The following is a 14,223-nucleotide window of genomic DNA, read 5'->3' on the forward strand; positions in this document are numbered from 1 at the left end:
TGCTTTGTTTTCTTTTTTTTCCCCCGGAGCTAAACAATATGACACAAAAAAGAAATCTTAATACAGCATAACATAAAAGATTGCACATTGGAGGAAGACACTCAGGGGGTTGTTATTGTAATCCACTGGCTGATACTGGGTAAAACCCATGTGTTCTAAGTTAAGTAGACATTAGTTCCTGAAGATTTTTAAACCTGTTAGTCCCCCACACACACTCACTTGTACTCATATACACGCACCCACGTGGATCCAAACACCCTTGGATGAAGTATGTCCCACGTTTGGAAAAAAAATACCTGTGTCACTTTTGCAGTATCAGTTTGGGGGTTATATTTGCTTGGGGAGGATCCCTGTGTAGCTTTTACATTTTGGTAATTCGTGGGTAAGTGGGAAACAAGAGATTTTTTAAATTATAATATATATTTTAGATAAAAATTTAAAGACCGACTTAGTTTATCACAGAAAAGCGTGGAAATATTTAATTTGGTCCCTCTATGAAAAGTGAATTGATTATTTGGTCAATACACACAATTAGGCAGAAAATTGACACGATGGAACTGCAGATCTTTCTAGCTGGGTTAGAAAATGAGATCTTCATACATCGGTGCAACGTCTCCAATTCAATTAAGTCCCTCGGCATCCCCACCTAGAACTTTAAAATGTTTATGTGCTCTGGGAATTTCGCTTTCTAGTTTTCACTATGTGTGTTCTCTCCCAGTGGGATACCTGTAACAGACTTGTACAGCTACTTAAAACATTCACGGAAAAACACGAAATCTAGGCCAAAATAAATAAAACGGCTTAGTTCGTGCAACTTGCATAGGACAGACCGAGGACAGAAGGCACGGGCAAGCCGTTCAGGGGACGGGAAGCCGCGAGCCTGGGTCGCAGGGTACACTGGGCGCCCCCCTGCCCGCGGTCGGTTCTCGTGTGCGTGCACAGGCGGTGGGGGCTCCCCGCCCGGCCCGGGGCCCCCGGCCGTGCCCCGCCGCCCCGGCCGCGCTCGGGGTTGATTCGTACCACCTTGCAAGGAAGTGAACGCTTCGCACGGGAAGGGGAGGCGCCTGCGCCGGCCGCGGGGCGCCGCACCGCTCCGGGGACGCCCCGGGCTGCTGCCGGCTCCGGGCCGCGGACGATCGCCCGACGCGCGAGTCCCCTCGCTACCCGCCCCCCCTTTAGAGAAGTCAAATCCGGCTTTTGGAGCCTGAGCCTGGGGAGGGTGGGGATATCCGGTGCCTCTCCCGCGCCAGGAGGAAGGGGGAGGGCGGAGAGGATCCTTGGCCAGTCTGCGCCGAGCAGATTCAAACCAAAACAAAAAGATTAAAGGAGCAGCGGCTGGGACGGCCGTGGTCCCCGGCTCGGACACCCGGGTGGCGCGCCCGGGTTTCGCTAGGGCTGTGCCGACGCCGGGCGCGGCGCGCGGCGGGGCTGGGGGCGGGGGGAGCGGGAGCCGGGCGTAGCGGGGGGAGCCGAGGGGAGGGCGCCGGCCGGAGGAGGGGCGGACCCGCCCGCTCCGCCCGCCCGCGCCGATCCGAGCCGCCCGGGCTGGGCGCGACCCCGGCCAGCAGCGGCGCAGAGAGCGGGCGGAGGTGCGGGCCATGCTGCGGCTGGCGCCGACCGGGGCCCGGGCCATCGTGGACATGTCGTACGCTCGCCACTTCCTGGACTTCCAGGGCTCCGCCATTCCCCAAGCCATGCAGAAGCTGGTGGTGACCCAGCTGAGCCCCAACTTCCGCGAGGCCGTCACCCTGCGCCGGGACTGCCCGGTGCCACTCCCCGGGGACCGAGACCTCCTCGTCCGGAACCGGTGAGCCCGGCGCGCCCCCTCGCCCCGGCCCCCGGCCCCTAGTCCCGGTCCCCGGCCCGCACAGCGCCGCTCCGACTGTCCCGGCCCCCCGCGTGCCACACTCCGGCGCGCGCTCAGGCGCACAGCCTGACTTTGCGAGATCCCGGGAAGTTGAACCCGCCGCCATCTGGCGAAGGCAAATGTAATGTGACTTGCTAGTGTGAATATCTGATGCCACCGAACGTCCTCATAACTGAGGGTTATTTTAATTTGGGATTCCCCTCCCCTCCTCCAGCCCTCCCTCCTCCCCCTCCCGCTCCCGAAATAAAACCGACGGGACCCAGAAGGGGAGGCTCCCCGCCGGCCCACCCGCGCGCACCCACGGTTCCTGCGTTGACATAATCTTTAGGGTGGAGCAGGAACAGCCTGGACACAAGCTGCGACGTTTAGGTAAACGTGCTTTGGAGGAAGGAGGCTGGGGACCCGGCTGGCTTTTCCTGTCCCCTCCAGGTTGGCAGCCGCCTCGAAATGGCGGAGGCTGTCGTTGGGTGTGTTGGTCTGCACCTCGCCGGTGCTGTCTGCCTGTTGTCAGTGCCGTGTGACTGTTGTCTGTCCCCTGAGTGTAACGACAGGCGCGTGGCGCGTGCCCTGGGCAGCTGGGCCAGGGCTGGGGTGGGGGCATGGCTGCCTTTGCCTGCAGGTTTTGCAGACATTTCGGTGACACGCGCGTGGTTGCCCGACCTTCCGTCTCTTCCACCCTCACACTCCCCACCTTAATGTGTTTCCACCTCACTAATCTTTAGTAACTGGCGAAGCAACAGGAAGGAAAGGACCTCATTCTGTGCCGAAGCCTTGCCCGCTTGAGGCTCTGCTCCGTGGGTCCCGGGGCTGCCCAACTTGGCAGGCGAGGTGCTCCTCTATGCCCTTTGGCCTGCCAAGTCCCACCGGAACGGTGACAGTGCTGCATATTTCAGGTTGAATAATATTATCATATTATCGAAGGGAGGCGTAAGTTCAGACTGCAACTAAGTTGTAAATTGTGCGCTAGAAAGTACAGTAAGTCCCCTGCAGGGACTGAAGGACAGGACAAAAGATACCCTTCCTAAGTAGTTTGGTGCAGCATTTAATCGGGTCCATTTTAGAGGTTCGTGTCAGCCTTCCAAACAAGACTGTAGGATTGAAGAATGCTGATCAGGATATAAACTTTCGGAAACTTGTTGGGAGCAGTGATTGAGTGAACCATGGGTGGGATTGAGTTGGGGGGCTGTAGGGGCTCCCTTAAAGAGTAGTGTGTGTGTATCCTTGAAAATGTTGCATATGCGTGGACCCGTGGTGCAGAGGGTTGCTTCATTATGTGATGAAATGCTAGTGCTGTGGAAAGTAAGCATAAGCCTTGCCAAGTTAGAAAGAGGGGCTCGAGTGTGTGTTCACGGAGAACGACAAAATGGACCAGTGATTCCCTAGAAGTTGAGAGGAGACCAGACTGAAAAGCTTTCCAAACAAACTTCAACGGGCAAAAAGTTCTACTGGGGCTTTTTTTTTTTTTTTTTCTTTTATCTTGGTGATAAAGTATACTATTGACTGTGAACACTAATATAAACACACACACACAACTGCATTAATAAAATTCCTTTTAGAAACTGGGTGAGAAAGGGGGAGGGGGCGACAGAGGGGACAGCCAGGGAAGGTGTGAAGTTAGAGCACTGCAAACAACAGCCCAGTGGGACCACCTGCCCTTGCCCTCGGTGGAGACTGCTCCCGCTGGGCTGAGCCGGGTCTCCTGGGCCTGTCTACCTGCAGGTGTTAACCAACTCCTGGGGTTCTTTCCCTCCTCGGATTCCTCTCCCTGCCCCTTGGGACCCTTTCCTTTTCCCCTTCCCCCAAGGGCTGCTCTCCCCCAGCTGTGGCCGCAGGGCTCGTGTGCCCTGGTGCCACCTGCACAGGGTCACCGGGGTTGATCCCAAGGTGAGAACGACGTAGATCCCTGAATTCGGTGGTCAGAGCGAGGGAGCACCAGCACCCACATCTGCAGCTCTCTGCCGCTCCTCAGTTGGTTGCCTTAAAATCCGTGCCTCTTTTGTCCCTCCACATATGTCAAGGATGCCTTTAATATATAAATGGTATATCTGTATGAGCAACTTGACCTCTAACTTCTACCTTGAATCTGCAACAGAAAAGAATGGGGCCAGTTATCTTCTAGTTGGGAGGGTGCAGAATCTTGCCCACCCCCCCCCAGGAAAATCTCCTATCACCAAATTGTAGAAAGATCCTTTATTCTTGCAAACATTGTCAGTGGAAGTGGCATTTTACCGAATTTTTTAAAAAATAGAGGTGTAATAATTCACTGAAGGTTAGTTCATTTTAATCCTAGACTAAATCTCCCCTGAGCAGTGTTAATTGCATCAAATTTTTGCTCAAGCACTTCTCATTTTTATCATAATAAAATCTACTCTAGAATGAATGGATTAAGCCTAAATTCACTTGTTTGAAAAGGTGCTTGGTGGTTCTAATTGTGCTCATCTGACTTTTTCTTTCAGTGAACCACTTGCATATTTCATTCCATCTTAACAGAAAATGCAAATTCTTCATTCACAGGGAGGGAAGTGCTCGTAAGCTAGACATCGATTTAGGATAATAAAGTTTACCATTTAGGAAAGGTATGAGAAGGAAAGTATAAAATCACTGAAGAATGTATAATTGATAGTCCTTTATCCAGTTCTCACCTTGCTGTTTTGTGGAACCGAAGACAAGTTCGCATCTTTCCCGCTGTGCTCAGCCCTGGGGGTGGGGGAAGAAAGGGAGAGAGACACCCCCAGGTTAAGTCAAGTCAGTTTATGCACTATTTTTAGCTGCTTTCGTAAGAAGGTGACAGATTATTTCGTTTCCAAATATTTCTAACGATTTTCTGCTCAAGTGTAAGATAATGGAGCAAAGAGTTTGTAGGAATGGCGAGGAGAAGGTGGGGGATGGGGAAGGCGTTTTTGATAAACGGTTTGTTGCTCGTGGGAGGGGAACAATATTTCTGCTGACTCTCCAGCCGAGATTTCTTTTCCCTTTCTTTCTTTTCTTTTCCCTTTTCTTTTTCTTTCTCTTTTTCTTTCTTTTTTTTTTTTTCTTTTTCTTTTTTAAGGAATGTCTGGTTTGAACGACTTTGTTTTGTCTCTCAGCATTGTAAGGCTTTTACTCCAGACTTGAGTCTTCGGCGTTTGGTTTTTGTGCAGAGAAAAGCGTTTCCCTCCCCTCTGCAGGATCGCCCTGTTTCACAAACATGACCAAAGGGGTTATCACTTTTTATTATAAATAAACCGAGTCACTCCAGAAGGGTATATGTTTAGGGAACGTCTGCACCTGTCCCATTCTTTTTCCCGGGATTCCTGGATTTTAGTCTTTTAAAGTGGATCCTCCCGTCGGATTGCTAGAATCTTGCACTCATGACATGCACACATTTTCTATTAAAGGGAGTACAGGGAGGGTCTCCAAATGCGCGCATCCTTCCTAGCCTGTCTGTCTGGTCCTCGCGTGGCTCGGTATCCCTTCCCGTCCCGGGCTCCCCAACCCTGGCCCCCTTCCCTTTGCGCCTGCTGCACTTGAACTTGTTTCTAGTGGAGCGGGAGGTGCGGGCTCCCGACCCTCGTGCAGCTTCTTCTCAAAGCCCAGGTAAGGACAGGGGCTCATCCTGGGCTGTGACAGGTACCCACCAGCCACTGAGGGGAGCAGTGTTAAAACAGGAGTACAGGGAGAAGAGAAGGTCCTGGCACCAGGGTGCTGGGAGACCAGGGAGAGGGCGCGGGCGCGGAGCCGAGCAGCCGCGGGCTGTTGCCACAGCCCGAGCCTCCTTCACCAACGACGCAGACGATTTAGAAAACTACAGGATGTGGGGGAGGCTGGGGGGGAGACGGAGGGTGAGAAATAGGGGAGCTTGCGAGACCAAGGTCACCGTCAGGCAGCCGGCTGGCCCTCTCTGGCGCCGCTGCGTTCTGGCGCGCAGTGTGCTGGGCACTCAGAACTTGTCCGCCCGCGGACCGAGCTCCGCGGCCGGCGCAGAGGCTAAGGGTGTGGACCGGGCGCGCCCGCTGGGTCCCCCGGCCGGCTGGGGAGGCCGAGGTCATGGTCGCAGCCCTGGGCAGCGGCCATTCCACCCTGGCGCCCGGCCGGCGCGGCCCTAGCTGGCTCCGGGAGTTGTGGTCGTTGATCGCCCCTCTCCGTGGCGGCAGTGGGGAGGCCGCAGGACGGCACGGGTCGAGCCGACATTGGTGGCCGGGCACTCCCGAGGAAGTCGGGCCCAGAAGCACCTACTTCTGGCTCCCTATAGGCTGGCCCGGGCACACCGAAGCCGCCTCAAGGGAGACGGCGAGCTGGACGGGGCGCCTGTGCCCTGCCAGGGCTCCAGCCTGATGGTGCTAATAACCAGAGTGTTTGGAGTGGCTTTTCAGGCAAAGCCCCCCGGCAAACTCAAGCTGCCGCTGGCCCGCTACAGCCACCCCAGCTCCCTGGAGAGCCCCACTCCCCCCTCCCAAACTTGGCCTTTGTAACCCCGTCCAGTGCGTGTGCGCTCTCCCCGTGCTACCCTCCAGCTCTTCCCGGGAAGTGGCAAACCACAGCTCGGGGCCGGGAGAGGGGGAGTTGCGTTTTCCTCCGGCAGAGCCCCCCAGGGCGCGCCGGCTCCGAGGTGTACAGGACGCCTAGGAGCTGGTCGCCGTGGGGCGTCCGTTGGGGGGGTCCATGGGAGCCTAAGGCGGGGGCTCCCTGCAGAGGAGCGGACGCTCCAGCTGAGACGCCAGGAGGGACAGGCCGGGAGGGGCAAGGGGCACGAGAAGGGTTAATTGTGGTCGAAGTAGCTCAGAAAACAAAACTGGTGGTGGGTCGGGCTCTACCCCGCCCCCCCCACCTGGAAGCAACCACCCCGGTGCTTCCCACCCCCGGGGCCCTTTCCTGGAGTTTGCTTTGCAGCCTGAGGCAGGAGCTCCGAGACTGCTCCAGCTGAGCACTGCCCTGAGTTGCTGCCTGAAGTCCAGAAGCGAGCTCCCAGGAAGCCGGCCCTTTTTGAAAACACCAGGCCTGGAGAATTATGTAAATTTAAAGGAAAGATGGCTGGCCTCCGTTCTCTAAAAATAGAATGTAGCATCTTGGTATTAAATGCCAAATGAGAAACCAGCAAAAATCATTTTTCCCTCTTCTCATTATTGTGCATCGTTTATGGGTATGGCGCTCTGTAGCCTGTCACCGAGGCTGTGTGGTGAGCTGACTTCTGAATGCAGCTGGACAACAGAAAGAAATTGTTTCCCGCTTTCTTACTTCTACAACATGTAGAGACTTCACTGCAGATACACAGGGAGTAATCGCGAGGGAGCATTTATAAGTGCAAGATATTATCCATGTTATAGTGAATGCGTATGCTCATGCAGGGCAGTTTGGGCTTATTAAGTTGAATTAAGAGTGAATTCTTTTAAAATGATCTACTTAACAGCTTTCTTCCTGCCACCAGACACTGCCACCTTTTCCTTTCATTACAGGTGGAAATGACATTTTTGGGGTCCTCTTATGTGCCTAAGCCACCTCCTGACATTCCTAGTAGATGGGTTTTTTCCCTGTGTTATCAGGATATTTTTGTTATGAGGTATACTGAGATGAAGAAAAGCTGAGAAAAAATACTGGGCTTCGCAATTAAATTGACTCTGGATACCAAAATGAAAATAATCATCTGGTATTAATCAAGTTGTGTCTCTGCTTCTTGTTGAGGAAAAATAGAGTGACGGTTTGCTTTCCTTTTCATCTGAAAAGGACTGTAAAATGTTGAATGTTCCATAAAAATCACTCTAACCAATTTTTGTTCAATTAATCAAAATGCATATTTTCATACTGGACACAGTTACATCAGAAAGAAAATTTGTTGCGGCCACTTTAACAATGTTTCAAACACCCCTGCAGTAACATGTAGCATCCAGTGACCTTGCACATTACATCAATCTTTAATAATATCATTGTCATTACTATTATTATCTTAAGTGTTAAATTGTTGCCAGAATCAATACAAGTCTACTTCTTTGAATATATTTTATCCCAGTGTTGTTCTTAACATCTTTGTTAAGAGGCCAATTAATTTCCAACTCATAGCTCCAGTGAAGTTTGTACACAATGAGGGCTCCCTGACCATTTTGTGTGTATGTGCTTATTTCTGCTTTTGAAAGAAAGAGGACAGACAGAAATAAATGGCATGTGAAATAAATAACTTGCTGTCTAAAGTGATAAGAAATTATTCCCAAACTGACAAAAGAATAAAATATGCCAAAACTGTGTGCAAATCACTGTTGAACTCATACTTGTTTAGTTTCTTTTTCTCATCTGAACCGCAGGACTGATTTTCTCGAATTCTATCAGATTGTATAGCTTAGCAACACCTCCACGGTCACCAGAACTAGAGGGCTTTTTCTAAGCAGGGTATAAAGGCCTTAACAACAACAACAAAATTGTAATATATTTGTTTGTTTTCTTCTAGATTTGTTGGTGTTAATGCGTCTGACATCAACTATTCAGCGGGCCGCTATGACCCTTCAGTTAAGGTCCCCTTTGACATAGGTTTCGAAGGTGTCGGGGAGGTGGTAGCCCTAGGCCTCTCTGCCAGTGCCAGATACACAGTTGGCCAAGCTGTGGCGTACGTGGCACCTGGTTCTTTTGCTGAATACACAGTTGTGCCTGCCAACATTGCAACCCCCTTGCCCTCGGTGAAACCCGAGTATCTCACCCTGCTGGTAAGTGGCACCACCGCATACATCAGCCTGAAAGAGCTCGGAGAACTGTCGGAAGGGAAAAAAGTTTTGGTGACAGCAGCAGCTGGGGGAACAGGCCAGTTTGCCGTGCAGCTTTCAAAGAAGGCCAAGTGCCATGTAATTGGAACCTGTTCTTCTGATGAAAAGTCTGCTTTTCTGAAATCTATTGGCTGTGATCGTCCCATCAACTATAAAACTGAGCCCGTGGGTGCTGTCCTTAAGCGGGAGTACCCCGAAGGTGTCGATGTGGTCTATGAGTCTGTGGGGGGAGCCATGTTTGACTTGGCTGTAGATGCCTTGGCTATCAAAGGGCGCCTGGTAGTCATTGGGTTTATCTCTGGCTACCAAACTCCAACTGGCCTTTCGCCTGTGAAAGCGGGAACGTTGCCAGCCAAGCTGCTGAAGAAATCTGCCAGCGTCCAGGGCTTCTTCCTGAACCATTACTTTTCTAAGTACCAGGCAGCCATGGACCACTTGCTCAAGATGTGGGAGAGTGGAGACCTGGTTTGTGCGGTGGACCTTGGAGATCTGTCTCCAGAAGGCAGGTTTACCGGCCTGGAGTCGGTATTCCGTGCTGTGGATTACATGTACATGGGAAAAAACACTGGAAAAATTGTAGTTGAATTACCTCACTCTGTCAACAGTAAGCTGTAAAAACAGAACAATGACATAAATCAAAGGAGAAAGAAAATGGGTACTTTATGCCTCAGAATTACTCAGATCAATTTATTTTTTGTTGGTAATGGATATAATATTTCTTAAAACAAAAGTAAGATGTTAATGAATAGGCTTCTCCCTCTCTGTTTTTCTCTCTTTTTGCTCCTCCCTAGGGAAAAAAAAAAAAAATGTGCTAATAAAACTTCCCTCCATGGCTAAGAGGTAAAATGTTTACATTTAATTCTTTGGTCACGGACAGTCTCATTCCAGATTTTATTGTTCCAGGGAACTAAATTAATTCCTGATGCAAGATCTGATCAAATCAGCATGTCTTCAGCTTGATGAGATTTTAAAATCAGTCTTGAAAGTAGTTCACAAATTCTTCTTTGCTTTGGGAGAATTTGGTCTTATGCTAATAAGCACTTCCTAAGTGAGCCATGTAGCAAAGTCAGCCGGCCACGTGTTGTCAGAGGCCATATATCCTCAGGAAATGGCCCCCTTTTCTCTACAAATCACCAAGCAACTATCTAAATAGAAATGTGAGGGAATTCTCCCCCAAATTTGACTTTGTTAAGTTATTAGAAAAGTGGTTAGGTGAACACAGATGTATTTTCAAGAAGCACCTATTACTTAATGGCTTTTATCTACGGTCATCCTGGTGAGACACGTGAATGGAAAATTTATCTTCCCTTTTAAGAAGCAAATCTGTACTGAAAACTTACGTAGGCAGAAAGTAGGTTTTGGAAAGGGAGACTATGGAAATTCGGGGGACTCTGTAAAATTAACATGTCCAGGAAAGGGAAGAGCGTGTGCTACACTCACAGTGAGGGTTCGTGTAGCACACCGTGGACCACGGAAGGGAAAGCGCTCGCTAGGCTCTCGGCGGGGGATTAATAACAGTGTGCTCCGTGTGCCTGACGAGGATGTATCAGATAGCACTGTGCACAATGAGGACCTAAGTGAGCTAAAATAATAATACAGCTGCTTCTCCTCGGAGGCTTGCAGACGTGGGAGGTGCGGGTTATCTCTGATTGTGGAAACACAGAACCGTGTTCCCATTTCACTTCTCCAAATGTTCTGGTGGAATGACATGCTGATTGTCACCATCGCCTGATGCGACACACGCATCTACCGACCACACGTGAAAAGTCGCGAGGCCCTCGCCTTCTCTGAATCGTGCCCATAGCTGATCCTCCTGCCTCTTAAGCTTCGTGCCCCGAGGACTGCCGCGTCCCCTCGTCACGTTGAAATCCCACGGTGCCCTTCTAATTGAAGGTGAAGCCCACCCGATTATTTTTCAAAGTCTTGGGCTGCAGTGTGTGTAACATGCTCAGTAAATATGAACGCAATGAAAGAGGCTCCAGGAAAAGTTGGGGATCATGTTTAGTTTTTCTTTCCTTCCATGTGAGGAACAAGGAAATCCTACTGCCGAATAGCGGTTAGTATCTATTTTACAAGATTTACTCATTTTCGGGTACCTAATGTAGCTGCTAGCATGCATGCACAACAATACAATTTATATGGTAAATGGAACCAAGTAATGGCTTCACTGAATGTTACGGCTGCACTGAAGGGAAATGTCACGGTAAATAGCTGCCAAATTATGGATCATGCCGAAGTGTCACAACTGCACTAAAGACAAATAGCACTAGAGGCTATTGCCACTGTGACGCGTTTGAGTTATGAAGAAGGGTAGCGGCCTGATGTGAGGCTCTTTGTGTCCTCATTATAGCAAAGGGTTACTGGTGCAGGGGACAAGGAAAGCTCGTCCAATGTGGTGCTTAGTTATTAATCTGTCCCTTTCAGACCTAACAGCTGTAGCAAAACGGAAAGAGACTTTGCCTCGCTTTTAGACACACAAACAAACAAAGGGGGAGAAACAGGTTTTATGAATGTGACTGTGCACAGGAAATGACTGGTAATGGAAAAATGTCGTAATAAAATAATCTAATCAAAGAATATTATTAAATTTAACATAGTATATGTCTGAAAGGCTTAGTTGCTTCTTATGCAGATAGATGTGTGAAATCTGAGCAATAATGTACTTTCTCCCTTTGTAAAGACTTGAGGAGTAAGGACATTACCAACTAAATTGCTTCTTCTAAACTGAAGTGAGTCCCGGTTTCTTTCATTTTAATGGGAGGGTAATAAAGATGAAAGACCAACATTTTAACTGATGGATCCCTTAAGCTACAGAATAGAAATTTATTATGTTTTCAGGGAATATACTAAATTCAGCTATGTAAAAATAAAATTCAAACACCCAGGTTTAAAATAAAATATAATCTGAAAACCTCATGTTCTCTCTTTCCCCAAACTAAGAAAGTACAGTGCATGCTGTTTTCATTTATTCTTAGAAAACAAGCATGAAAGATTCCGCCCATTCAGATAATGCCAAAAATATGTTTAAACTTTTTTTTTTTTATTCTTTTGAAAAATGATTTGTAAATTGAGGGTCATAGTTCAGCGTCAGTTTCATCTTCTGGGATTATTGTTCCTGACGAGCCTCTAATGGGAGGTGAACTTGTGCAACGGGCTCAACACCTTTCTTCGGAACTGTATTACATATCACAAAAAGTACATCCATAATTCAGGGCGATTGTCAGTCTTTGTTTTAGAAAAGGGGCCAGGGTGGAACAATCACAGTGGATAAATTATTTCTCAGTTCTCAGTGTGGCCTTCTCTGCACATCGGGCGTAAGGTCACTGGCCGGGCAGGGTGGAAGGAGCTTGCCTCTTGGGAAACCAAGGAGCCCCACTGGTTCCTTACCCTTTAGTTATAACTTCTAAAGAGCCAAGTGCGCTTCCTTTAAACCTGTTTTGCACGTGAAAAATACCAGCAGTGTCATTTTGGGTCCCTTTGGTGAGGAATACTTGCTGTTAACTTATTTCAGCATTAAAAAAAAAAAAAAAATCCAGGGAATAGTTTGCAAAGAAATGGTGGAAGTTTTGCAGGATATGTTCTATAAATTTTTATTGTATGATTTCATCTGAACGAAGTTTCACCAGAGTAGAATAGATCCTCTGTAAATGGCCATTAGTATTACATTCAGTGTTTATCTAATGAAAGTGCAGTGACAAGTAGCTGCTTCCTATTAAAATGAAAACCTTGCATTATGTACTCGAAGAACATTCCAGCTAATGAGGGTGTAATGTCCTCAGTACAACACAGACCTTCTTTTTGTGTTCACCACAAGATGCTGGAAACTTGACAAATGATATCATTTAAGACACATGCCTGCCTTAGGGACCTGTTTTTTGGCTTTCTGTTTCTGGCTTTTATTTGGGTAACATTTGTAATGGCCACCCACTTGTACCTGGGTAGTGTTTTAACCCCTTCCCGGGAGTTCTCAAATTAGCATGAATTTACTACAGTCAGGGTTCCCTTTAAGACAGTGCAGGGTGCTAAATGCTGAAAATATTTTTGTTGATCACTTTACCACATGGACATATGGGATAAATACCATATTTTAGATTTATATAAAAACACATGAGCAATGTGAAGCTTTCAGAATAAATACAATAAAAAAAGAGCACGCACTATCAACTTTGGATGATCATTCCCTAGGTGTTACAAGTGTTGTGAATGCAACTCAGATGCAGAATGGCCTAATTTGATGAATTCATGGTTACTTTTCTCTATATGTTGCACTGTCTCATTTTATTTAATACTTTGTTATGTATAGTACTTATTTAAAGACAAAAGATTTATCTATGCAAATTTTGTGTTTTTTTTAAAGTTAGATTTTCTATAACTAATTTCCCAGTTATGACCCCGAATTAAATATTTAGGATCATATGTCAGAAGTCAAAATGCGAAACTGCATTATTGATACTGTTGGTATTGTCATCTTAAACTTTGAATGCTACCTTTACTAGACTTTTAGCATCAAGTTATTTCGACTCATAAAAGGAAGAATGTTTGGTATGAGAATCTTTACTGCTGTTACCCTGGAGAAACTGTGGAACATTGGCAAAAATAAATAAATATTAATAAATAAAAGTTATACAAAATTCACAATGTTTTACTAACATGCATCAGTTCAAGTAATTCTTGGTAGTAGACAATTGATATTCAGAGGTCAAATAAGGTGCATATTTCAATGACGTAAGCTCGAGTCTTCTGTCTGACTCTTTCACTAGAACTGAGTAGCTGGTGAGGTGTGGCAACAAGACAAAAAGGGATCTGTGTCAATACTGTCCTAGCATTGACTAGTGCCCATCGCAGACCCACCCTTCCCTGCCAGCTCACCGCAGCCCCGGAGACACAAGGGTACTTGGGCAGCATGTAGGGTAAGTACCGCGTGGAGTACAGTTTGGGGGATACCAACATGTGTTCCATGGGTGCTGAGAAGCACGGATCCAAAAGTGCAGAAATTCAAACGCACGCCCCCTCGTAAGGAAAAGTTTCTCTTGAAGGACGCGATCTGACGGTGTCCGTCTGCCAACATGAAATTAAATTAATAATTAAAACACACCCTGCTGTGACAGGTGGTAGCGTTCACGAAGAAAGGCAGATCTGTACTTAGAGCTCAGGAAATATTCCAGAAAGTCGTTAGCTACTATTGTGCCTTATCCTCTACATGTAAAGAGCCGAACAGAATCTTAGAATGACTCACATAAACAGTTTTTGGTCAATGGAATATGTAGGAACACGCTCAAGAAATAAAGGGCGTCCCACACAGAAGAGCACTTGGCCTTGTCCCCCGAATGCTGAAGCCTGGAGGTCCCTGCCCGCTCCCGGGCAGCCGACCCTGCTGATACTTGGGACTGGAGGCAGCCTGTGTCCCTCTCTGGCCCTGGTAAATGGGTGTCGTTGCCCTTTAGATGGTAAAATTTGGGATTTGAGGAATAATCTAGTTCTACCCACTTTATAAATGAAGAAACTGGGGCCCAGAAAGGACAGGTGCCTTGTTGGAGGCCCCAGGATCCACTGGACTCGGCAGCGAAGCTGCGGCTCAGGCAGATGCCCTGCCCACTGTGTCTGGCCGCCTCCCTTTCATCCTGTTCATCG

The 14,223-nt window shown here is 48.2% G+C and overlaps 1 protein-coding gene across 1 annotated transcript; it reads left to right on the top strand.

Annotated features, from left to right (window-relative positions):
- Positions 1–1,068: 1,068 nt before the first annotated feature.
- On the top strand, positions 1,069–9,322 carry PTGR3 (prostaglandin reductase 3). Its single transcript, XM_069468341.1, has 2 exons — positions 1,069–1,807; positions 8,283–9,322. The coding sequence occupies exons 1-2, from the start codon at positions 1,599–1,601 to the stop codon at positions 9,205–9,207; spliced, it is 1,134 nt and encodes a 377-aa protein (XP_069324442.1). The 5' UTR covers positions 1,069–1,598; the 3' UTR covers positions 9,208–9,322.
- Positions 9,323–14,223: the final 4,901 nt, after the last annotated feature.

Source organism: Eulemur rufifrons, chromosome 5, assembly GCF_041146395.1.
Source record: "Eulemur rufifrons isolate Redbay chromosome 5, OSU_ERuf_1, whole genome shotgun sequence".
In the NCBI taxonomy this organism is placed as follows: domain Eukaryota; kingdom Metazoa; phylum Chordata; class Mammalia; order Primates; family Lemuridae; genus Eulemur; species Eulemur rufifrons.

What these genes read in the sequence shown, in the direction of transcription:
- PTGR3 (XM_069468341.1), top strand. Translation starts at nt 1,599, where the DNA reads ATGCTGCGGCTGGCGCCGACCGGGGCCCGGGCCATCGTGGACATGTCG. An exon ending in GACCTCCTCGTCCGGAACCG is followed by an intron (nt 1,808 to 8,282) that starts GTGAGCCCGGCG and finishes GTTTTCTTCTAG; the next exon opens with ATTTGTTGGTGTTAATGCGT.